Source organism: Phascolarctos cinereus, unplaced genomic scaffold (genome assembly GCF_003287225.1).
Source record: "Phascolarctos cinereus isolate Bilbo 61053 unplaced genomic scaffold, phaCin_HiC Scaffold_5;HRSCAF=322, whole genome shotgun sequence".
NCBI lineage: Eukaryota > Metazoa > Chordata > Mammalia > Diprotodontia > Phascolarctidae > Phascolarctos > Phascolarctos cinereus.
The window spans coordinates 112,115,228-112,142,333 of record NW_027555958.1 but is presented as its reverse complement, the minus strand read 5'-3'; the positions used below and the strand labels follow the sequence as shown (position 1 = coordinate 112,142,333).

Genomic DNA, 27,106 nt, shown 5'->3' with positions numbered 1-27,106 from the left:
AATGTTGAGAGGCAGGGAAAACTAACTAGCCTGAAGAATGGGAGGTATAAGGGTCTTGGAAGTCCAGCACCTAGAGAACTGGGATGGGGGCAGAAGAGATGAGTGCGATTTTGAGTAGCCCCAAGTCAAACAAAGGTTTCAGAACTTAACTCTTCACATCCAGAGGAGCTCACAATGCACTAGTTCGGGGAGGGGGTGGACTTTACTGCTGCCTTCCCAACCCAGTGACGTCTTCTCTGTCACCCTCCCTTCCTCTTTCCCCTTGGAACTTTTCCCCATTCATCTGCCCAGCGTCTCTTTCGTCTTCTGAGAGTTCTCCTTTTTGCATCGACTTAGACTGCAGATCTGGAGGTTACTGACAGGGTGGGGCCGCGCCCGACCCAGAGCCTGGAAGATAGAAAGAAAGGCCAAGCGCAGGCAGCCCCAAGAAGCGCGCGGAGTTCAGCCAAACTCCTTGGGCAGCAGTGAGCGCACGCAGCTCATCTCAAGGCAGGACAGCGGAGGCACCTGAATCCCCAGAGCCTGGGAGACCAATCCCAAACGCCGGAAGCGTTGGCGGCGACCGCTCGCTGGGGAATTGGCCGAGTGGACCAGGGGAAGGAGGGAGGAAGGCAAACTCGTCCAGAAAGGAGCGGAACTGGTACCCGCCGCCCCCGCTACCACCTCCACCACCACCGCCGCCACCACTACCATCAACCATCAAGTTCCTTTCCCCTCCCAGCTGAGGCCCCATCTAAAAGGCAGACACAGCTCCAGAACTTTTCTGCCACTTGCTGAGGAGAGCAACCTGCCTCCTCACAACCCTCCCCCCCCGCCCCCTTTCCGCTGCCCTGCAGACTCGGAAACAGGGTGGAGAGGAGGGAGAAGGCTGAGACTGAAGACTAGTCCTTCTGATCCACCTTGCGCCTGGACTGTGTGAAAAGTGACCGACTATGGGGAAACCCTAATGAGCTTGCCCAGAAGCCCCTGAAAGGAGGTACAGGAAGACATCCGCGGATCCAGGAGAAGAGAAGGATACAGTTGGCCAGAAAAGAGGAGGAGGTAAAGGAGGAGGAGGTAGTGGTGGTGAAAAGGCTGATTGTACAGCCCCAACGGACCTGAGAGCAGTAATGTCAACATGTAAGTTTCGCCTTTCAGCCTGGAATTCCTTTATGCCTCTATCTGTAATATTTTTCCCCCCCCCCCACCCCGCAAATGATTTTGTAATGACTTTAGTAGTATTGATGGAATAAACCGGTTTGTCTTTTAATCTGCGCCTCAAGGCACGGAGGAGGAAGACTTGCCAAATGAAGATAGAAAGTTTCAGTGTGTCTGTGGGTTTCTTTTCTTGTGTCTCTCTCCCGCCTCCGCCCCCGCCCCCGTGTGTGTTTTTTTCTCCTTCAATTGGAGGTAAACCTCGTGTTTAGTTAGTGTAGCACAGAATTAAAAGGGTAGGGCAGCAGGAATGGGGAAAACGAACTTTTTATTTGAAGCAAACAAGGAATAACAGGTAGTCAGGGATCGTGACTTGCCAAGAAAGCGCTCTTCTGATCAACGCTCCCTTTGGACTTGGAAGGTATTGGTATCCAGAAAAAATATTGACTTTACACATTGTCACCCTTGAATGTAGAAGTTATTCTTGGATCTTGAAGCCATCAGAGTACTTAAGGAAAGAAAAAAACAACAACCTGCAAAAACAGGTTTATTATTATTTTAAGATACAAAAGACATTATCTAGAGAGTTGTGTTTAAAGAAATAAGTTTGTGTAATAGACTTTTACCTTTATCCAAAAGAGTGGTGTGGTTTGGAGTGAGAAAATTCTTAGGGAGATGGAAAGAGAAAAGCTGACTTTTATCTGAATCTGTTTCATTAAGAGCCCTTTAGTCTCTTCCTTGGAATGACTAGCTGGCTTCTCCTGCCTTCTAAGAAAAAAAAGGGGGGAGGAAGTGGGGCTCCTTTAAAAGATTCAAGATTATTCTTGTGGCCAGTGAAGAAATTGCTTCTTTCTTGTAATACATAATTTACTCTCTGGCATTTTACTCAATGCTGGGTAGATTTATTTTCTTTTACTAAGTAAAATTTTAAAGGTTTGCAAAAATTGATTTTTCTCTTGCTACTGGTGGCTCAGTTTCTTCTCTTCATCTACTTTTTTCCATGTAAGTAACCTATGTATACACACACATACATACACACATTTGCACACACACCCCTTTCTCCACCCCTCTGCCTGTTTAGACCAACCTCCTCCCCCTTAACACTCCACTATACTGTATTCCTCTGCTCTTCTCCAAAAATTATTTTTTTAGTAGTGAAAGTGTAGTGTAGGCAGTGTCTGTCTACTTATATAGTATTATAAAGTGATACATTTGAACAGTATGTAATACAATGAAAAATAAACTAAATTCATGCAAAATCCAGAAAGTGTAACAGTTCCGTACCTGTGAGCTATCAAGTCATATTTATGTTAGGGGAATTGGCACAGTACAACCTTAAAAACCTTTTTTTGGGGAGGAGAACCAAGGACCAAGTACAATTTTGTCCTGATATACTGGAGACAAGTTTTGAAATGAATAAAAGTGTGTAAGAAAGTTTTATTTTACCTGGAAAATATATCAGGATTTTTCAAGGCAGATATTTGGCCAGCTGTGTGTGGACCTCTGCTGGTTAGCAGACTGAATGGAAAAATAGCATATTGCACATGGGAAAATGGTGGTATGCTTTGTCAATACCACTCTAAAAAAATAAAAGCAGATGTGAAACTGATCGATAGGCTCTGTGAAAACTTTAGTTGTTATGAAATGAAGACACAGGAATATGTTTTTTAAAGTTTTCTGGTTCATATGTTTATAGTTTTCTGTTAAATAAATTTGCATTCTTCATCCGTAAAGGATTCATAGGCAGGTCACAATAAAAAGCAGAAATAGAAAATATTGTCCGTTACATAATTTAGTATACTAGGCTGTATTCCTACTGAGCTATTTTACAAACTTACAAATTTTGTTGCAACCTTAAATTTATTTTTTTCTCTTGTGATTTATATGGAATAGATTAGATGGTTCTAATTCTTTTCAAATATTTCAAATAAGTTAAAAACTGAAGAAAGTCATACCTATCTTTTCATGGTAAAAATTAAGATAGCATTCTCGGGCCATATATTGACTTTGGCAAGGACCATAATATCTTCTAATCTTTCATTTTCAATATGTTATTTGGGTTCATGAAGTGTTATTTTTAATAAACTTTTTGGAAAAAAACACTGTCCCTGTAACACTCAAATTGTGCTTGCTGTATATTTAGGTTTGGTATTTTTCATAAACTAAAGAGTTAAAATTTTAGATTTAGCAAGACTGACACTTAATTGGTCTTAAACCATGTAAAGCTACAAGTCCATTTATGTTTTATATAAATTACATGACATTATACTTGTCTACTATGAATGGTGAATGAGGCTATTGTCTCTTGCATTATGGGAAACTGTAGTAGCTTTAGGCTAAATAGAATTAGTAGTTTTAGTACCTAACTGGCTATTTCACTACAATTCTTTGAATGATTCCAAAGTAAATTAGGTGCTGTAAAAATAAATGATTGGACATATTTAATCTTGTTAATAACATCTTACCAAAAATCTGTATATAATAGAATAATTGATAATTTCCCAAGCATCATTCAGAATTTAATGAAATAGAAAGTCAACTACAGTATTTGTGGTTTGTCTAGAAAGAATAATATCCTTCTGTTTTCACTGATGAACATCATAGTGATACAAGTTGATCATTTTGGGCCACATAAAAAAGGTAAAAGCTCATTAGGCATGATTCAAATATGAGTAAAATTTAATAATATGGATGTCACAATATTATTTTAATTTTCCTTTCAAGTTTTATTCTTAGCTGTAGTGTAAAACCACACAGAACAACAGTCTCTCTAGTAGGTAAAGTCTCAAAAGTCACTTTACCCAATCTATCAATCTGTATAGAGGCAAGTACATTAGCAATATAAAGGATGTTACTTCTCTAATCCAATGCATGATCCTGGTGTGGAGATGACTCTGATTTTGAAGGTTATGCCCCTAGAATGCTTCAGGCAGACCTTCCATCTCCTGGATCATAGACTGTATAATCATGGCTTTCAAGCCTGAAGGGGTCATCTATTTAACACTGTCATTTTACAGGAAAACTGAGTTCTGAAAGAGTTAAGTGATTTTCACAAAGATACATAGTAAGTAGAAGATCTGTGTTTCAAATTAAAAGAGTTCAACCTCTGGTTCCAAGCTGGAAAGATATTGAATATTGTCCACCTACTGGCTACTCTGCTAAGGGCCAAACACATTGCTAATGGATGATAATTGGTTGATAATAAGGAGATAATTTTTTTTGGCCATAGCAATTCTTGAACATCATATGCTAGATTATGAAAATATTGTTACTTGCATCTGTGGAGGTAGTCCTCACACCAATGAAATTCCAAACCATTAAAGTATTAAAGTATGTCGGTTTGGGACATATTACCCCTTAGATATGTCGAGTTTTGCATAAATGACAATTCTCTGTTACATGGATGTATATACTAGGTATATACCATGCATACACCTTGATGAATAGGATGACATTTTAATTTTTTAGCTTTTCTTTTGGGGAATAGAAACTCTCCTTTACCCTTAAAAATGAGAAAGTAAGCCTAATGCCCAATCTTAACACAAACATTTCTTATTCTTTTCATCATGGAACAGAGATGGGCAAGAAGGATTAAAACATTCTTTTGTTTTTACTCTACATGTTTCTGTTTGTTGAAAGTTTTACTCTGTGTGGAATAATGGGAAGACCATTATTTAGATTCTTTAGTGCCATCTTGGCATAATGAAAAGAGCATTGTGCTTAGACTCAAGAGACCGACCTGATTTTGGATTCCATCTCAGATACTTACCAGTTTACAGGAGCATGGGCAAACCATTCACAGTCTTCAGAACTTCAGTTTCCTCATGTGTAAAATGGGGATGATGATAAATAATACTTATACTAATTACTTTGTAGGGTCATTGTGAGGCAAGTACCTTGCAAATCTTGAATGTGAACTGTTATTTTAAATATACTCAGTATATGTTCAGGTGTGTTCAAAAATTGGAATTAGGAGTAGAAACCAGACCTGAGATTTTATTGGTTCAGGGGACTGCCAGATAAGGAAACTAACTCTACCAAATCAAGTTAGCACCTTTTCAGCAACTTGTGGTCTTGGAGAATTACTCAGAACATGAAGAGATTAAATGACTTTCTGATTGATGGTCACAAAGCCAATGTGTGTCAGAGGAATCTTTAACTCAAGTCTTCCTGGTTGTAATGCCCAGCTTTCTATCTGCTCTACCAGGCTGCCTCTCTAAAAACTGAAATTGTCTTTTTATTCCCTTCTCAAAGCCCCATTTAAGATGTAGGTTTGTACAGAAGGGTGAAGAGACCCTTTACCTCTAGAGGGTAAAGAACCTTATTATTAGCAGTTAGCAAATCTTGTTATTTTTGTTATTTCAGTGACATTGGGAGAAGCCTCCTTCTTCAAAGAAAAATGAAGCTAATAACAGTACCTACCTCATAGAGTTGTTGTGAAGATCAAATGAGATTATGTGTGTGTATATATATATATGTATATATATATATGTATATATATATATATATATATATATATATATATATATATATATATATATATATATATATATACACATACACACACACACACATATGTATAAAGTGCTTTGCCCACCTTAATGTGCTATATAAATGGTAGTTATCATGACCCCCAGAAGTAAAGAGCTCTGGACTTGGTGTCATAGGACCTAGATTCAAATCTTGAGTCTGCCGTTTTCATGTGATCTTAGGCAAGTCTCTTCATCGATCTATGTCTCAATTACACCATTTGCAAATTTATACATACATATAAGTATATATATATATATATATATATATATAAACACATATAATAATAATATTTACCTAAAATTATTAGACATATTTGCAGTAAGTGGATTTTCTAAGGTAAATGAAGCTTACTGTTTTAAACATCAAAGGCTAAAGGAAATCTTCCTAAGATGGATCACATTCTTCACCATTTTCTTAAATAGGAAAGTTAACATAATTTGTTTTTCTTTTGGAGGTTCAGTGTTAATAACACCAGTTATTGTACTGGCCTGTAATGGAGTTATGTTGTCTTAGACCATTGACATGTTTGAGTTGTTTTCTACTGTCTTTGAGTTCTTGTTGCTATGTGTGTGTGTGTGTGTGTGTGTATTATACACACACACACATACGCACACACACACACATATTTCCCCCTGTTCTTGTTAGTAGTCTCTTAGCTGTCACTTCTTGGGCTAACTATGTACCTGCCTCTAGTTTCTCAAGCCCCATCTAATTTCCAGCTTTTAATGTCCGCTATTATATTGCTTGCTAATAAACCACGTATCTTATTTGTTAGAATTATACATAAGATAAAAGGCTCAAAGAGTCTGGACATCTGTAAAGTTTTTGCATTTTAATATGGAGAGTTAGTGACTGCACTTTTGATATTCCAGTGGCCTCATTTTACAGGCATAAAAGGCAAGGTACTATAATGAAAAGAAGGCTGGTTTTAGAGTCAGAAAACCTGAGTTAGAATCTTGACCCATGCACTATTTATGTTGTCACAGATAAGTTTTTTCACCTCTTTGGACCTCATTTTTTTGACCTGTGAAACAGATAGCTAAATGGTGTTGTGTATAAAGAGTTGGACTTAGAATCAGGAAGACTGGAGTTCAGATTCTGCCTCAAAAACCTACACTTTGTGATACTTGGCAATTTACTCAACATCCTATAGCTTCAGTGTCCTTTTCTGTAAAATGATGGTAATCTCGTTAAAAAGCTATTCAATAGCAATTTAAATTATTAAAGCTTTAAACTGCACTAAAACTTTTGGGGCACCTTGTATAAGCTTTTATTTGGAGGTGATAAATGATTTAGATGTTTAAGTAGAAATAATTACTAAATGTAATTTGCATTTCAAGATTTGACTTTTGTAGTTTTGTAGTTTTCAAAGTATGATAGATATAAAAAGTGGCTCACTACTATATTTTATACATCTCTATCAGATTTCATTCATAATTTTCTTACGCAACATATTCTATTGCTCTCACATTTTTCCTTGTTATACACACATGGAAGGAACTTATCTTTTAGGGGAATGTTCACACTTTCAAGGTCTAATTTAAGAGAAAGAGACAATATACATAGAGCAGTGGCTTTTGTAAAATAAAAAAAAAATCTTTAAAATGATCCCTATTTATAGCCAGTTCTAATATGGAAAATCTAAATAACAAGTGAGGATAACATACATATCTTCCAAGTTAGGTTTGTGCTGTTACTTAAAAAGAAAAAAAGAAAAACCAACAACTTGCTGTTAATCACTAGAATGATTTTTTCTTGTGTTATCTTGATATAGTCCAGCTTCTTCATGCAAAAAAAAAATGTATATTGTTTCCTGTTGGAGAAAGACCAGTTCGAGAATCTAGAAGGAAGGAGCCTGTGACAAATGGAATGCATAGATATTTTTCCCCCCTTTAGGCAGTTAGCAAACAGACTGAAATTCAAGGTCCTTTAACACAGCCTAACATTTTATTAGAAACAAGATTGATAAAATATTCTATTCCGCAGCTTCTGCTAAAAACAGTTTTGTAATTATTATTACAATTAAGTATCCTATTGGTGGCTTTCTCCCATTGCAGGATGTTTTACACAAGTCGAATGTGGAGCTGTCATTGGAAATGGAAGCTGCAGGGTCTTCTGGTCCTCCTTACCATATATGCTGTTTGTGTGCATCATTCAGGTAAGTGGCAAATGTTCTGTTGTCCATAAATTTGTCTTCCTTGGCATATGTTTTTCAAAGTTTAAAAATGATTCAACTGAGATAAGGTTAGTAGTGATATTTTGGTTAAATTGTGTCTCATTTTATCAAAATGTTTTCTTTGTTGCCTGATCCTTTCTCTTTTTTTTCCAAGGAATCTTTCTTATCAGTTGAATAAGCATTTCTTTGACCATGAGGATTTCTAAGTCTTTATGTTTCTTTAGAACTTCTCTTCATTAACTAGCATTCTAGATCTATCTAGTTCGTATTTTATGGTGGAATGCCTGAAAATCTGATAAAGTACTCATTCTTCTTATTGTTGAAAGAAGCATTTGATTCTTGCTACTCTGCTTTTTAAGATTTCTTGTGGTGACAATATTAAATGTATTTCTTGATACAATTAGTATTTTGCAACAAAATAACAATTACTTTAGAAAAAGAAAACCTATAGCTGATATAAAATTCATACAAAACGTTGATGTGAGGAGAGCTAATATTAAAACCATAGTAATTTTAACATGTTCCAAAGTCTTTTTTAAATTGTTATTCTTGTTAGAAATTTCTGATCCTCGAGGCAAAATTCTTTACTTTTATTAAATTCTGAGTTCACTTTAGACAGATAATTATATAAATGTGCTATTAATGACTGAGGAATGTTATTGATATTAAAAACTAAATTTAGAATGTACAACCTGTTTTTTGTCAGTACAAACAGCATTACTTTTTCATAAAAACTCTGTCTTTTTTCTTTGAAGAAATGATTATAATTTTCCAGATGGATGGAATTAATATATCAGTTTTTTTTAAACAGCATAATTTTTATAATACACATGTTTAAGTTGCTTGGAATTTCTGGGAAGGTTATGTCAGTGCTGCATTTAAAGTCTGTATGTCATAACAATCTCTTATAAAAGTTTATTATTGATTGATGCTTTGGAAGAAACAGAGATAATCTCCTGAAATGACTCTTTCACATGAAGAAAGTCTAGTTTTTATTTGCTGGGTAAATACTTTTTCCAAACGACAGAGCACAGAGAATTTTAGGAGTTTCAGCTACTTACTTGGAAAATTCCCCAGCATTGTTTAATGGCTCCAAAGCACAAGCAAAACCTTCAGCAGATATTTTGCATATGCCTTTTTTTCTCTTTTACAAGAAAGGCACTCTTTTAGTTACTGACTCCATGTCAGTGAAGAGAGAAAGCCTTTCAAAAGGGCAGAGAATTAAAAGTATATCGAATTTTTATAGTTCTCTAGTTCTGGATTTTTCTTTGTCATTAAAGGAGAGTTTAATGTATTTCAGAATTGATAGAGGTTGAGATGTGAAACCACACATCAATTATGTGAAATGAATTCTGAAAATGAAAAAATTATTTTGATCATACTTATATGGAGGAAGTGTTAGGAATTGTTTTTATCACACCAGTCTCCTTTACAACAAAGCAATGGATATGTTCTCATTTTAGTTTTGAACACATATATTTATAATTTTTCGCTAGCTTTTCATTTGAATAAATAAAATGAGACATATATTAACAGACAGGATCTTTTTTGTCTTTGATTTGGTACATGGCATCTAATAATTTTTTTACAAAACAATTTTAAAAATCAATTTTTGGAATATCCTTTGCTTTTACATCATTTCTGCAGAGAAGCAGGGAGGTAACTTCTGATTTCTTTGGGCTAAGGGTAGTCATCATGTCATATCATTTACCTTCAGTTCTTTTGTTGCTGTTCTTTACATTTGTAATTTTGTGGTTGTCGCTACGTAGTTTTCCTGATTCTGTTTAATTTCTTTGCATCAGTTCATATAACTTCCCATGCTTCTTTGTATCTATCATATTAATCAATTATTCCATTATATTTATGTACCATGACTTCTCTAGCGAATCCTTCAAACAGTGAGCATTAATTTTGTTTCCAATTCTTTGCCTATAAATGCTACTCTAAATATTTTGATGTATATGGTGCCTTTCTTTTTTGTCATTAACTCTTCAGAAAACATAATTTGTAGGGGAATATATGCGTCAGAGAATTTGGACATTTTAGTCATTTTCTTCACACATTTTCAAATTATTTTCTCGAGTTATTGAACCAATTCATAACCCCACAAATAGTCCATTAGTGCGTCCATCTTTCTAGAACATCTCCAACAATGATCATTCTCGATGTTTGTCATTTTTGTCAATTTGTTGGGGATGAGGTGAAACCTCATGACTATTCTGACTCACATTTTGCTGATTATTAGTGATTTGAAGCACTGTTTCATAAGGCTATTAATAGTTTGCAGTTCTTTTGAGAACTCTTTGTTTAATATCCTTTGGGCAAAGTTTTGCCTATTTCTGTTAGCTCTTTATCTTAGATGTTAGACCTTTATCAGAGTTTTTTGGTGCAAAGATTTTTTTCCCTCAGTTGACTGCTTGCTCCTAGTTGCATTACTTACATTAATTACAAAATTACTTTTGTTTGCAAGAAAGTTCCCCCCCACCCCCCGAGACAGCTAGGTGGCGCCAGGAGGACCTGAGTTCAAATCTGGCCTCAGACACTTTATACTTACTAGCTGTGTGAACCTAGGCAAGTCACTTAACCCCATCGCCTAGCCAAAAAAAAATAATAATAATGATAAAGGAAGTTTTTTTTCAATTTAATTGAAATTTTCTGTTTTAACTGTTGTAAGCATCTCTATCTTTAGTTTTGTTAAGAATCCACCCCCTGTTTATGACTGTGAAAAATAATTGATTCGATTTTCTTCTAATGTTTTGATGGTACAATATTTACTATTCAGGCCATGTGTCCATTTTTATTTTATTGTGTGGTAGAGAATTTTAAACAACTTTTAAAATTTACAAAGTCAAAGTGTATGTAAGTTTTGTTAATCACTTAAATATTTTTCAGTATACACACACCTGTTTACCTACATATATATGTTATATATCATTAATGTTACACTTACAGATGTGTTTCACTTATGTCAAAAGATAATGTAAACTTATTTTACCAAAAAGACATAAGATTACAAAAGTTTTCTTTCCCTTATAACAAGATCATGGGAGGACCTTTAGAGATCACCTAATCCAAACATCCCATTTTACAGGTGGAAAACTGAGGCCCAGAGAGTTGAAATGATCTTCCTAAAGTCATACAGATTGAGAGTAGCAGAGCCAGGATTCAAACCCCATGCTCTTGCCACTGTACCATAGTGTGCAACCTCATTTCATATAAAATAATCTGACAAATGACAGACATTTGATTTATATCAAGTTCTAAAAAATAGCATATATAGTTAATATAGTTAACACTTCTATCTATGTAGCACAAAGTATCTTACATAATTTGCCCAATTTGATCCCTGTAGATAATGAATTTGTCGAAATTAGACCCCGAAGGGAATTTTGGTGCTTGAATGCTAGATCAGCTATTTATCTTTATTGATTATATTAATTACATAATTACCAAGTCTCTACTTCACTTTTGGTTTTGCAGACCTTCTTTGGTTGCATGGTTTAGGGGAGAGACTGCAAGTTGTATTAGGAAGAGCACTAGGCCCAGCTCTGCAACTGTCTATGTGATCTTGCTAATGCTTCTTCCCATTAACTATGTCATCAATAAATTGAACATTTTGACCTAAGTAATATCTAAGGTCCATTTTTAATTCAAAGGGTCCGACAATATGCAAGCTAACAATTTACCACCTGGCAGTAATCCTTTGAATTTCTCCATCCTGCCTTCATGCCCAGTACCTTTCTGTCAAATACACTAATTTAATTTCAGTCATTGAACCAAGTAAAGAAGGCATCTGGGTCAGCCATCTCTTCATTTCCCACCTAACAGCATTCGTTTGGACTTCTCCATCATGCCCAATACTTTCCATTCCTCCCTTACCCTTATTAATTTCCTTTTCTGTGTTCTTCCCCTCTATTAGGTTGTAAGCTTCTGAGGGCAGGGAACATCTTTCCTTTACATATTTGTAGCCTGCTAAATACAGTGTCTGACACATAGTATGCACTTAATAAATGTTTGTTGACTGATTGACTTTAGTAAACCTTGAAGTTTGATCCCATGTATGATCCTTACTGCTTGGTCATTTTTTTTGGTCAATGATGATGCATGAATCCACTCTGCAGCAAAACCTTCAGCATTCTGACTGTTAATATAGCCAGTGACCTCAGATAGAAAAGGATAAGTTCATAAATTAATAGACTCTGAAATTTCAGTAATTTTGTGAAGTTGTAGATTTGTGGTGTTAAGACTTGTTAGTTAATATTTATTGAAATAGCTAAGGGGACATAAACTAGTAAACAGGTCTCTTGCACTTCTCTCATGAGATAACCTCATGATTCAGTGCCGGAAACCAACTTTCTATCTATTGTCAGTTAACAAATATAACTTTAAACAATGACTAATAACCCCAATTACCTCTGAGGGCAAGTAAATCAGCATCAGGAGGAAAAACTTAAATGTTTTCTGCAATATTACAAAGGAAAACAACATTGAAAAACTTCAGAACTCTAATCAATGAAGTGACCAATCATGGTTTCAGAGGACTTGATGGTAAAGTATACCTCTCAGCTCCCAGCAGAGAGATGGTGGACAGTGGGTATGAATGAAGCATACATTTTTCAGACATGGCCAATATGTTCATTTGTCTTGCTTGACTATATTATTTTTGTTACGAAGGAAAGTTATATCAGGGCTTGAGGTGCTCAGGAATCATTAGGAAGTGATAGTGATTTAAGAAAAGAAAATAAGATCACTAAACATTATAAAAGGGAAAAAAAAAACCCTCTGAAAACCTAAAATGGTTCTTATAGATTATTATGGAGAGAGAGGACTAGAGAATTTAAAAAAAAGTCACTTAACTGTTACCCTGCCCATCTCTTGAAAGTTTGTAGTTAAAACACACACACAGAGTAGAAAAAAATTGCTTCTTAAGAATCTGTCATTAGATATTTCACATCCTAACTTCTTTTATGTGGTCTGACAGATCATATCTGTGAAGATGCTAGTGATATCTCAGGCAGACAGAAGTTTATGATTTCAAGTAGAGTGGGAAACAACCAGTAGGAGCCAACAAATTCCTAAGCAACAAGGATCCTGTTTCCACACAGATATCCTTAGTAATAAGTACTGAGGGAGGTGCCCCCTTTCCCTCCAGAAAATGGATGATATCAGCAGATTATTTCAAATCTTGAATGTTCTGTTTTTCATGACATATCAACAGTTGAAACAGGGAAATGCGTATATATTTGAAAGTGCTGCTTGAACTGTGTTATTCAAATAGTAGCTCAGAGAAAAGCAGAATTATCAAAGGCCAGGTACTCTGAATGAAAAAAATGAATCCAGATGTTACAGATATTTTTTTCCTCTCCTGAACAGATCTTAGCATTCATTTTTTTACTGTCAGCACCACACTGTACTAATATATATATGTATATATATATATATATGTATATATATGTATATTCAATAATTGAATAAACATGGCTAAGTCATAAATACCTCTGGTTATTGAGTCATTGATCAAAGAGCTCTTGAAATTATAGCAAAGTGGTTTGATTATATCATCACAGCTGAGATTCCAGTTCACATATTCTTTGGCATATCATTATATACTCCATTCAAGTGAATGTTGAAGTAATTCAAGAACTTTTAGCCCCTGTGCTTGTTCACCTTGGGATGTCTCCAGCCTGAGGACTGATACTTTAATGTCTAGTTTTTTCTTAATGTTCCTTCGAGTGAATCATAGAATCTTGTAACTGAAAAAGGACTTTGAGGATCATCTAATACAAGCAGAGAGGTGAAGTGTCAAGTCCCAGAATAAGTACCTAAACTTAAATAAATAATGCTTCTTTGAGAAAATGTCTTAGAAAATATCTCTTTTCTGTGGCTTGGGGCAATGGCAGTAAAACCTATAAGATGAAATGTAACAGGGATAAATATAAATTCATATATTGTTGTTCAAAAATTCATTTGGGGAAGAATAGATTGAAGCAGGTCTGGCTGGGTAGCAGTTAATTTGAAAAAGAGCTAGGAATTCTAGATAATCACAAATTCAGCATGAGACAACAGTGGTGGCAATTTTGTAGACAGTATATAGGATGATATTTTATATGCATGTTCACTTCTACAATCATTTCTCTTTAAAAACTTTAAAATTGGCTTTGTATTTACTTACATTATATCTCCCCTCCACCTTTCCAAGATCAAATACATTTACACAAAAACCTTATGGCTTATAGAATTGCACCTGTAACTGGTAAATTTGGAGAAATCTAGACCGGTAGCAGCTATTATTAGATAAATGCTATACTGGTCTTAATATAAGTATCACTTTAACCCCTTCATCCTAACTTTGACTTTTATAGAACCTAAGTAGAACCTACGGTCAATGTTATTTTTCAGTACATACTCATTTTCCCCCCTTTCAGATAGATTTCATTATATGGATGTGGCCTATTTTTAAGGAAAACCTATATATATTTCAGATAAATGATAATTTCTCCTTAGAGGAACCTTTGAAGGCTTGGTCAGAAGTTATAATGTTAGTATCTCTTCAAACAAAAAGAGTAATTCATGTTTCTTCCACTCTCCTTGCTAAGTCTTGATGATATTGGTCCTGTGATAACCAAGGATGATAGCTAAGAGGGAAATTAAAAGGGACACTCAAAGGTTTGTACATTTCTTTGCCAGCAGTGGAGAAGATTGAAGTGGCTGGAGGTGTGAAAAGTGAGAGAAAAAAGAAGATGCATTAATCTTTAAGTCAGCTATCGGGTTATAAAAATACCTTTACTTCCATTGCCATGAGAAACACACCTGAAAAGAAATTAATTTTCTAGAGACATGAGTAATAACTATGTAAATGCATTTAAATTAATTTCATTGACATTGCTTCACTATCTTCTGAAAATATCAACCATAATAAGGTCCATTTTCTATCATCCCATAAGTAAGAACTGTTTTCGCAGACTTGAAAGGTATTTCAAAGGCTCTGAAGTGATAGTAAATTGTGTCTGGAAGCACTTTTTTCTTTCCTTCATGTATTATATAATGTTAGACATTTATTTTCCTCTGGAGGAATCCTATCTGATGCCCTGTCCTGATGTGGGCCCCAGGTTCTCTGTGTGTAGAGTATATAAGGTCTGATAGGTTCTGTTAAGTTAGAAAAGCTCTGGACATGGTGCCCATGATGAACAATGGATTTTGGTTTGTGTGGTTCCTAATATAGCTAAGTACAAAATGACTTCATTCCTTGAGGTTTTAGTTGTTTGTGAAAGCCCATGAGATGTACAAAAACACAAAACAGTTTTCAGCCCCGGGTGGCCCTCTTCTGTTCTTGCATTATCAGTGGCATGAAGTAAAGGAGGCTGAATGTACCTGGAGTACATTTACTGCCAGTGACACACGCCTCGTACCTTTAAACTTGAGTGATTCATACCCGAACACATCCTATTTACCCACGATACACACTGACTCACACACTCCTACCTGCCATACAGACCCATCTTCCTTTGTATTCATTTTTTTCTCACTGACTCATACTGTCATCATTCTAAATGCATCACTAATTCTCCATCCATACTTTATTTTCTATATATCATGTATCCTGTGGCAACTCCACCAATTATTAGTGTACTATGGTGTCACTAGTAACATTCTCTTTGACTTCCTTTTATAACCCTTCTATTTGTATTCTTCATCCCATCTTTTATATCCTCTAGGAATTTGCTTCTTCAATGATGCCCTCTTTTTCCACATTTTAATCTCTCCTTATGGACTGGCTCCTTCCCTAGGTATTCATTCATTCATTCATTCATTCATTCATTCATTCATTCATTCATTCATTTGTTCGTTCGTTCATTCATTGTGAGGCAGTTGGGGTTAAGTGACTTGCCCAGAGTCACACAGCTCGTAAGTATCAAATGATCAAGTGTCTGAGGTCGGATTTTAATTCAGGTCTTCCTGACTCCAGAGCCAGTGCTCTATCCACTGTGCCATCTAGCTGCCCCTTCCCTAAGATCTCCCTCATACTTAAAAATAAATCTTCAGTTGATCCTACTATTCTGTCAAGCTATTGACCAATATTTTTCTTTCCTTTTACAACCAAAGTCTTATTAAAAAAAAAAGCCTTCTATGCTCATCATCCACACTCTGTCCTTTCACATTCATTTCTCAGTTTCTTGCAGTCTGGCTTTTTAACCTCATCTCTCAAATGAAATGCTTTCTTTAATGCTGCCAGTGATTTCTTGTCAGATCCTATGGCATTTTGTCAGTCCTCATTCTGTTTGACCTTTCTTGACCCTATTGTCCATTCTTTTCATCTATTCTAGACACACTTTTTATTGTTTTTGCGATATTGTTACTCTTTTTCTTACCTATCTTTTCCTTCTTAATCTCTTTTGCTACATTATCACCCATATTACACTCATGTATGTGGGTATAGCCCAGGATTCTGTTGTGGGACTATTTTCTTATTTCACTGTATTCATTGGTGACTTAATCAATACTTAAACCAATATTTAATTAAATAATTAAAAAATTTTAAATTAGATAATGAAATATTTAAGCTAATATTTAATTAAATATTTAAACCAATATTTCATCAATATTCAATTAATATTTATATCAGTATTTAAGTAGGAAACTCCCAAATCTCTATCCAGTCTTAGCCTCTTTTCTGAATTCTAGTCCTGTGTCATAATATCATGGATCTAGAGCTTGAAGGTCATTTAATCCAACCATCTCATTTTATAGATGAGGAGACTAAGGCCACGGGAGCTTAATTAACTTTCCCAAGATTACCCAGGTAATAAATATATGGCAGAACCAAAATTTGAACCATACTGCTGTTGCTTCAAGTTCAGCACTCTTCCTTTTGTGCCACACGATATCACCAGTTGCCGGTTGGACCTTTCAGTGGAATATCCCATAGGGCTCTTACACTCAAAATGCTTAATAACAGAACTCACCATCTTTGCCCTCGAACCCTCCTTTCTTACTAATTTCTCTATTTCTGTCAGTGGCACTGTTAGCTTTCAATCACGTGGATTTACAGCCTCGTTATCCTTGACTGTTCCTCCTCACTCATTCCTCATATCTACTCAGTTACCAAGAGTAGTTGTTTCTGCATCTACAATATCTCTCACATCCGTCTTCTCTTCACTCACATACCACTACTCCACTTCAACTCTTGGATGATATTGAACGGCCTCCTAATTGCTCTGCCTGCCTCAAGTCTGGCTCTTTACAATTCAACTTCTTCACAGCTGCCAAAGTGAAATTCTTTTTTTGGGGGGGAGGGGGTGAAACAATCGGGGTTAAATGACTTGCCCAGGGTCACACAGCTAGGAAGTGTCAAGTGTTTGGTGTGAGGCCAGATTTGAACTCAGGTCCTCCAGACTTCAGAGCCAGTGCTCTATCTATTGTGCCCCCTAGGCACCCCTACTTAGCGTTTTAAAGAATTGCCTGAATCACTGAGAAGTTAAGGGACTTTGCCAATCACCCATAGCTAATATTTGTCAGAAGAAAGACTTGAACCCAGGCCTTCCTAACTCCAAAACTTTTGGACTTCCGACTTTTCTGTTCATTATGTCATGCTGCCTTTCTCAAGGAGAACAGTACACATATTATTATCTTTATTTTAGAAATGAAGAAATGGAAACTCAGAGATAAATAATGTCATGTTGAAGGTCACACAGATGAAACACACTAGATATGGAGTAAAAACCTTAATTGTAGACATCACAACACTTTCTTCCAAAAGAGATTGAGAAGGCACTGGATACAGAGCACTAATAAGAAAATTAAACTGGATATATCTTAATGGATTGAAAACCAACAGTTTCAGATGAAGCAGTTATTTCAGAATCAGTTGCTCAGAGTGAAAGTCAAAATAAATGCTAAATTATAAGAAAGACTCAAAGCAGAGACAAGATGGCAGATTGGAAAGCCACCCAGCTAAACTCTCCCAACATTCCACTCCAAACAACTTGAAAATAATGCTTCAAATCAAATTTTAGAGCAGCAGAGCCAACAAAATTTTGAGGTGAGACATTTTTCTGGCCTCAGAAAACTTAAAAGGTTAGCAGAAGAGGCCTGTGATATTGGAGTGAAGGCCTGTCCAGAGCCCCAAAGCACAGTGGTGACAACAGTGGCCTCAGCAGCAGCAGAAGCTTCGGGAGCTCTCAGCTCAGAGATGGTAAGGAGGGTCAGACAACTGGTCAAACATTGCTCACAGGCAACCCTTTGCTAGCAGTGAGTATAGCTGATGCTGATCGGCAACTCTTTTGACCCATACGCTGTTCTAGGTTGCAGTTCCAGAGCAGAGGGGAATGCTAGGGGTTGATCACAAGAGAGATGGGCCTGGTCACAGTACCAAGACAAAGAGAGTGCTAGCATTCATGGCTGCAGGGGCCCCTTCATGTGTAAAGACCAGAATACAGACCAGGAAAGCAGTGACTACAGCTGTTCCAGGATCGCAACTATCTTGAGAGTACCAAAACCTGCAAACCCCCCCAGAATTAGCTCTGCAAACAGGAGCACGAAAAGCCTGAAGCTTAGGAGAATGCCTCCTCGCTCCTAGGTAAACAGAGTCCAACTGTAACATAAAGTTCAAAGTCAAGAAATAGGCTGGAAAAATGAGCAAAGACAAAAAGAAACATAATGGCAGGGAGCATCAAGACATGACCTCCAGAGAAGACAATAATGAGGCAGCAGCTACAAAAATGCCTGAAAGAAAAATAATAATTGGACCCAAACCCAGCAAGAATTCTTAGAAGAGCTAAAGAGATGAGTAGTAGAGGACAAACTGGAAAAAGAAATGAGAGTGATGCAAGAAAATTGTGAAAACAGAATTAACAGCTTGGTTAAAAAAAAAGGCACAAAAATATTGAGACCTTAAAAAACAGAATTGGACTAATGATGAAAGAGGAACAAGAATCCCCTGAAGAGAAGAATTTCTGAAAAAGCAGAAGTGGCCAAATGGAAAAAGAAATACAAAAATTCGCTAAAGAAAATAACTCCTTATAAAAAGCAAGATTGGGGGGCAGCTAGGTGGCACAGTGGATAGAGCACTGGCCCTGAAGTCAGGAGGACCTGAGTTCAAATCTGGCCTCAGACCAAACACTTGACACTTACTAGCTGTGTGACCCTGGGCAAGTCACTTAACCCTAATTGCCTAAAAAAGAAAGAAAGAAAAAAGCAAAATTGGCTAAATAGAAAAAGAGATGCAGAAGCTCACTGAAGAAAATTTTTTTTAAAATTAGAATTGGGCAAGTGGAAGCTAATGACTCTATGAGACATTAAGAAACAATAAAACAAAATCAAAAGAAGGAAAAAAATAGAAGAAAATGTGAAATATCTCACTGGGAAACAACTGATTTGGAAAATAGATTCAGGAGAAATAAGAAATATTAAGAAATATTGGACTACCTGAAAATGATGATCAAAGAAAGAGCCTAGAAATCATATTTAAAAGAAACTATCAAGGAAAAATGCCTTGCTATCTTAGATCTAGAGGGCAAAATAGAATTTGAAGGAATTCACCAGTCACCTATTGAAAGAGATCCCAAAAGGGAAACCCTCAGAAATATTATAACCAAATTCCAGACCTGCTCAGTCAAAGTGAAAATACTTCAAGCAGCCAGAAAGAAATAAGTCAATAATCATGGAGTAATAGTCAGAATTACACAAGATTTAGTGGCTTCCATCTTAAAGGAGAGAAGGGCTTGGAATGTGGTATGCTGAAATGCAAAGGAACTAAGATTACAAATAAGAGTAATCCATGCAACAAAACTGAGTGTAATCCTTCAGGGAAAAATACATATTTAATGAAACAGAGAACTTTCAAGTATTTCTGATGAAAAGACAAGAGTTGAATAGAAAATTTGAAATTAAACACAATACTCAAGAGAAACATAAAAAAGTAAACATGAAAAAGTAATCATAAGGGACTCAACAAACTGTTTACATTCCTATATAGGAAGATGATACATGTAACTCCTAAGAATTGTATCATTTTTAGGGCAGTTAAAAGGAGTTTATATAGATAGAGGGCATGGTTGTGATTTAGTTATGTTGGAAGGATCTCTAAAAATGAAGGGTGAGAAAAAAAGGATGCACTCAAAGAAGGGAAAGGAGGAATGTGAGGAAAATTTTCTCACATAAAAGAGGCATGCAAGAAAGATTTTACAATGGAGAAGAAAATGGTGGGGGGTGGGGTGGCAAGCAGTGCTTAAACCTCACTCTCATCAGAATTGGTCGAAAGAGGGAAGAATATGTACACACTCAGTTGTGTATAGAAATGTAATTTACCCAGTAGGAAAAATAAGGGGAAGGGAATAATAAAAAAAAGGGGGGGGATGATAAAAAGGAGTATATATTAAGGGAGTCAGTGGTTAAAAGTAAAGTAGAATTTTGAGGAGGGACAAGATTAAAAAAAGACAGAAAAAGAGAAGAAACAGAAGAAAATTAGATGGAGGGAAATACTAATGGTAGTAATCATAATTGTAAATGTGAGTGGGATGAGTTCACCCTTAAAATGGAAACAGATAGCAGAATGGATTAGGACCAGGATCCAACAATATGTTATTTACAAGAGACTTACTTGAAACAGAAAGACACACAGAATTAAAATAAAGAGCTGGAGCATAATCTAATGTGCTTCAGCTGAAGTAAAAAAGAAGAGACAGCAGTCATGATCTCAGACAAAGCAAAAGCAAAAAGAGACCTAATTAAAAGAGATAATCAGGGAAACTACATTATACCAAATGATATCATAGACAATGAAGTAATATAAAAAAAATTTACAGCATGTTTCTCTGATAAAGGCTTCATTTCTCAAATATATACTGAGTATATAACTGAGTGAAATTTATAAAAATAAGAGCCATTCATTAATTAATAGGTGGCCAAATTATATAAACAAGCAGTTTTCAAAGAGAAAAAATTAAAATCATCTATGGTTATATGAAAATGCTCTAAATCACTGTTGATTAGAGAAATGCAAATTAAAACAACTTTGAAGTAACATCTCATACATATCAGAAATGACAAACACTAGAGGGGATGAGGGAAAAATAAGTACATTAATGAACTGCTGGTGGAGTAGTGAACTGGTCCAACCATTCTGGAGAACAGTTTGGAACTTTACATACCCTTTGACCCAATAACACCACTATTAGTTCTGTATCCCAAAGAGATTAAAGGAAAAGGAAAAGGACCTGCATGTATGAAAATATGTATATCAGCTCTTTTTGTGGTGGCAAAGAATTGGAAATTAAGGGGATGCTCACAAATTGAGGAATGGCTGAACGAGTTGTGGCATGTAATTGTGATGTGGGATACTATTGTGCTGTGGGAAATGGTGAAGGGGATGGCTTCAGAAAAACATGGTAAGACCTGTATGAACTGATGCAAAGTGAGGTGAGAAGAACCGAGATCACTATGCACAATAACAACAATGTTATAATGATTATCAACTGTGAAAGACTTGGCTACACTGATCAATACAATGATCCAAGAAGATCTCAAAGGACTTGTGATGAAAAAAATGCTGTTCTCCTCCAGAGAGCAAACTGATGAACTCTGAGTGCAAATTGAAGTATAATTTTCTCACTTTCTTTATTTTTCTTGCTTTTTTTTTGAAATACTGCTAATGTGAAAATATGTTTTGCATGACTTCATATGTATAATTGATATCATATTGTTTGCCTTTTCAGTGGGTGTGGGAGGGGGAAGAATGGAGGGTGAGAATTTGGAACTCAAAATTTTAAAAGAACAGAATGTTAAAAATAAAAAATGATAAATTAACATTTTTAAAAGAAAGAATAATGATGAGGAGACACTTATTACAGTATTTCCTTCTCAGACTGTTTCAACAAATTGTGAACTCTGAAAAAATGGGAAGTGGAGAAAATGAGAATATAAAGGAATTGACTGTATTGCCATTTCTCAGAGAAGCTTACCTGATGCTAGGCAGTTACCATAATAAGAGTAGTAAAGAGGATAGAAAGCACTTCAGCCAGAAAACACAATCTCCTTGCCAAGCAGAGAAACATAGTAGCCAAAGGCAATACTGATTTAGAGTACATATTTGTTTGCAAAACATTACCAAGGAGTATGACTGAAGACTACAAGCAATATAACCTGGCAAAAAAAAAAATCAAAAGCAATTGAGGAGAAAATTAACCTGCAGAGGGCTTAGTGTGCAATCCAGTGACCTAAGAAAGATGATCCCAGATGAGATTAAAACATATGTTAATGAAACTGGAAAGAGGACAACAAAGAAATGTGACTGAGAACAGTTCTGCTTTATAGCATTACATTTTTATAGTAATAAGTTCTCATTGGCAGTGACAGTGAAACCCACTAATTTGGATTCTATGATCAAAGTGCCCAATGTACTAGACAAATAAATTACAAAGGCACTTGAGGTGAAGTCAGGAAGAATGGCTGGATGTAAAAATTAATACAAGAGAAATCTCTATGGAAGCAACATTAAAGATATTTGTTAATTTTTTTAAAGATAATCCAAAGATGGTAGGATCTTATAATAATAGGAAAAAAATCGCAGGTAGTTCCTTTACCAAAACAGATGCAACCAAGAAGATATGAGCAACTATAGGTCTATATATGTGCTTTCTTGTGAATATAAAACATCAAAATGTTCTATAATGATATCTTTGATGAAAACATGAGAAACAGGCTTACACAGATAATTTTTTACAGTAACATGTTTATTTATAGTAATACAACTGACAGAGGTGTAGAGAAGATAAAAACCCATTGTTTTAAATTGAAATGTTTCAAAAAAATGTATTTGTCTCATAGAATAAGAGGAATTTACAAATGTTCTTCTCAGTCTCAAATTCATACTTAATTAGATTTAAGGTCTTTTCCTCAATCCAAGTCTTCTGTGTTTCATGGATTTCCAGGGCCAAAAAAAAAAAATCACCCAGTGCCTGTCTGTAGGTTGATCCTCAGAAAATAGACTAAGTCTGTTGCTGGAGTCATACTGTCAATCTTTCCAAAATGATAGAACCTGTCAGAGCTTATGCTGACACTTTCTGACAGGTGTGAAGACAGAAGTAATTTTGTTCAATTATCCTCTGACTAAAGACACAAAGTGAGGTCCAAACAAGATTGATACATTTATGTAAAGTTTTTACTCTTTTCATGGACAGTATTCTTTTTGATGTCCAAACTAACAGCAAAATGATTTCCTATGTGAGTTTAAGGTTCTCCAGTAACCTTATTTGTAGGTAAAGTGCTAACTTTGTTCATCCTGGAATACCATAGAGGCTTCCATGAAAATTCGTAATAATGAAAAGTGATTGAACTCAATTCAAACTGCAAAAAATAATGAAATGCTTACCTTACTCACATGGTGAATCTAGTTCGGGAGCCCCTTGAGTTAGTTCATCTATCTATCTATCAATCTATCTACAACACACACACACACACACACACACACACATACACACCTCACCCCCACCCCCCCCAGACAACTGCAGACAAACAGTGAACCAGATCCAGAATTAAGTAAGAGCAGATTAGATTGGATTGCATTTGAAAAAGCATGTAATACTTGACAGGATTTCAAACTACTTGTTGCCACAAAAACCTGTCTCTTTTATAACTGTATTCTTCCAGTAACTCTATATGATTTCAGCTCATGGAATGCCATGATACTGGGAGCATCAAAATGATAGATAATCCAAAGACCAGTGGAGGGATGCATGGTGTGCATACATAGGCTTCATTACCAGTACATGATAAGTGGCCTAGAATATATAACCCAGGATGCATAAGACTGGAAGAGTAGATGGGCTTGCTCATGTAAATAAAATAAGAGACTACAGATGGACAGTTGAGTGGTATACTGATGGCTTGTAGATAATAAAAGTATAAGATGGTGCATTCTACGTAGGGGATTATGGAAAGACAAAAAAAATCACAGAATGAGGAGTAATGGAGAATTTCCAATTTCTACCAAACTAAGGAGTTCCCACATTAATAAAACATGGATTCACCAAAGTACACAGTAGGATTAGTACTAATAGTACTTTAAAAAGTGTCCAAGACTCATATTTTTGAATGAGTTCCTGCTTCAGAGTAGTGTTACTGACATTACATTTTGTTCTGCCCATCAAAATTCCCTGAATATTATGTAAAACTATTCAAACATCATGCTTTTCTTAAGATAAATCATACTTAGTATAGCAAAGTTTAAAAAAAACAACATACTTTAACAACTAAAACAGCTTTTTCAACAATTGTAGAATTTATTTCAATCAACATTGTCAGTGGCCTGCTGTATTTCATCCTGAACTGTCTATGTTTTGGAGCTTATTACTTCTCTTACACATAAAAGGGAGACCAGCAGATATAGAGCCCAGATGACAAATTAATATTCAAATTAGTCTCTCTGCACTCTTACTTTGTCATTACATGTCTCATATGATATGGAGCCCAGTTAACAGAAAGAATTAATAAACAAATTGAGCTTCTTCCATTCTCATTTTGTTCTGTTATCTTACTTGTCCTTAACTTTTTAGGATCTTAGCTTCTTTCAATAAAATTTGAATAATCAATGCCACTGTCTGACCAAAGTCCTGCATAAATAAGTTAATGTGCTTATAACACTTGTATATCCTCAAATAGCACCTTTATAGGCATAAAAGATGGCACATTGCCTAGCCAAAATATTGCCCTGACAAGTACTACTTTTCATAAAACTTCGTTCACTCCTTCTTAACATGCTACTCAAGTGAAAGTTTAAGCCTTACAGACAATTCCTAATGACACTGTTATCTCTAGTTGAATACTTTCCTTATTTCCCAATCTCTACCTATTAAGTAATTTAACATTCTATGTTAACATTAATTTAACTAATTAACTAATTTAATTAATGAATTTAACATTCTTCTATTTGTCTTATTAACCATGTATGCCTTGCCAAAGCCCAAACCTGGTTCTACTCCCACTATCTCTTTTGCTTCTATTCAAGTGCTGTGCTATATTAATTAATTTAAACCTCTTCATCTCATTTGGACCCTTATTACAGCAAATCTTTTACTCGTTCATAATTGGTTCTCTATTCCACTATACCCAGATGCTGTTCCAAACTTCTCTTCTCAAATATTCCAAATAATTTTTTCTCTCACGTTCTCAGAAGACCTCTTCTCATGGTGTTTTACTGAGAAAACAAAGATTTACTTTGAACTCTGATCCTCAAAGCCCCCTGACATTGTCCCCTATTCTCTCCTTGACTTCGGTTTCCAGTAAACAGATGGATATTCACTTCTACAAGTACTCTTTATCCCACCCCTTCCCACCTTTTCCAGCAAACTGCCCACTCAATCATCCCCCTACTCTAATCTTTAGTTTATCTCTCTACTTCCTTCCCTGCTGCCTATAAACATCTGTGTCTCTTAAGCTAAAAAAATCTCTCACATAATCTCATCTCTTCCATCTATGAATGAATGAATAAATTAATAAAGCATTTATTAAGCACTTACTATTTGCAAAGCACTATTCTAAATGCTGGATATACAAATAGAAAGTAAGGCAGTCTTTGCTTTTGAGGTGCTCACACTCAAATAGAGGAGACAATACACGTGGTTTCAGCTGCAAGTCCTTTTACAAAGGTTCCATGGTTCTTAGAATTCAATATTGTTTCATTATGTTGGTATCTGGAACACCTGACACAGTTCCTTATACATAATAGACTCTTAATAAGTGCTACATCCTGATTGATTACAAGTGCTTTATCAATTTGACATCATTACTTTGTCTAAACATGAGTATGACAGAGACTAGGAGTTGTCTGACTAGTGATTTAAGAATTGTAACAATGGTTTTGGAAAAACAGAGATTTGACTTTGGGGAAGGAAAGATATTTAACTCAGTCTTTTAGGGTTGGTTTTTTTTTTTTGTATAATCAGGCTTTTGGAGAGTTTGAGCTCCAAGTACCTTGTACTGTAGCATTGTGAAGAAGTGATCTCCACCCCTTCCTGAATTCTCTAAATCAGGCCAAGCATGCCAATAATTGCCTCCTAGCTGGCTCATCAGAAGGTCAACATTAACTTTTTATTTCAACTGTTAATCTCATCTCTCTTCAGAACAGTAATTAAAAAATCTTTTACTTGTAGTCCATGACCACAGAAAATTCTGTTATGATACTGATGAAGACCTCATGTCTCAGTAAACAATAAAGTTTGTTTTTCCTCTGTGGGTCTGGCTGCATTGACATGTGGTATTTGCCTTTCAGGTCAGTAATTCCTGGTATTTATAACAACAGAAATCAATACTTTTAAATTTTTATTTGACTATTACTTCCTATTGTCTGAACTGGTTACAGATTTAACCTGTAGGAATATACTTTCCATCATATGAATGACAGAAGTTCTTACAGGGGATGCCATAATGTTGGATCTTGTAGTTTCTAATAAATAAATGTAGAATGAAATTGACTCCTATAAGCAATGTGCTTTAAATTTTCTTTTTTGGAGGGGGGGGTACATTTGTGATAAATATTGAGTGTCTTTCACTCAAACTGCCTCTGACTAATGTCAGGAATTTTAGAGCAAAAGAATTCTTGAAAGATCAGGAAAGGTTAAATGTAGAAGGTGATGCTTGGGCTTAGTTTTGATGGAAATGGGAAATTCTAAGAGGGAGTGAGGAAGGAAGCAAGCAAACATACAACCATTTATTAAGCTCTTGAGGCACTGTGCTAAACAAATACAAACACAAGGGAAAAGAAAGACAGTCCCTGTCCTCAAGAAGCTATCTTGGAATCGGGGTAGATGGCACACCCTAGAACTCTGAAAAGGACAGCTGGATAGTGCAGTGGATAGAATGCCAGATCTGGATCCAGGAAGACTCATCTTTGAGAGTTCAAATCTGGCCTCAGACACTTACTACCTGTGTGGCCCTGGACAAGTCACTTACCCCTGTCTGCCTCAGTTTTATCATCCAATGAACTGGAGAAGGAAATGCAAACCACTCTAGTATCTTTACCAAGAAAACCCCAAATGGGGTCACAAAGAGTCAGACATAATTAAAATGACTACACCACAACAACAGAGCTCTGAAAAGCTAAGGGCAGATGACAAACTGAGTCAGACTGGGGTAGGTGACTTGTCCAGGATCACGTAGCTAGCAAGTGTCTGAGGCCAGATTTGAACTCTTGAAGATGAGTCTTCCTTCTTTAAACCTGGCACTCTATCCACTGAGCCACCTATCTGCCCCTTTCTTTGTATGGGGGAT

At 35.8% G+C, this 27,106-nt stretch overlaps 1 protein-coding gene across 4 annotated transcripts in view; it reads left to right on the top strand.

Moving 5' to 3' along the window:
* Positions 1-253: 253 nt before the first annotated feature.
* The window catches only part of ADGRG6 (adhesion G protein-coupled receptor G6), a 180,997-nt gene continuing 154,144 nt past the window's right edge, over positions 254-27,106 (top strand). The window contains exons 1-2 of one of the 4 annotated variants that reach the window (XM_020972484.2): positions 254-1,119; positions 7,725-7,825. In XM_020972484.2, coding sequence (XP_020828143.1) covers positions 1,118-1,119; positions 7,725-7,825 — 103 coding nt within the window. In that variant the 5' untranslated portion in view covers positions 254-1,117. The remainder of the gene's footprint in view (positions 1,120-7,724; positions 7,826-27,106) is intronic. The other 3 variants (XM_020972485.2, XM_020972481.2, XM_020972483.2) reach the window with 3 other exon arrangements.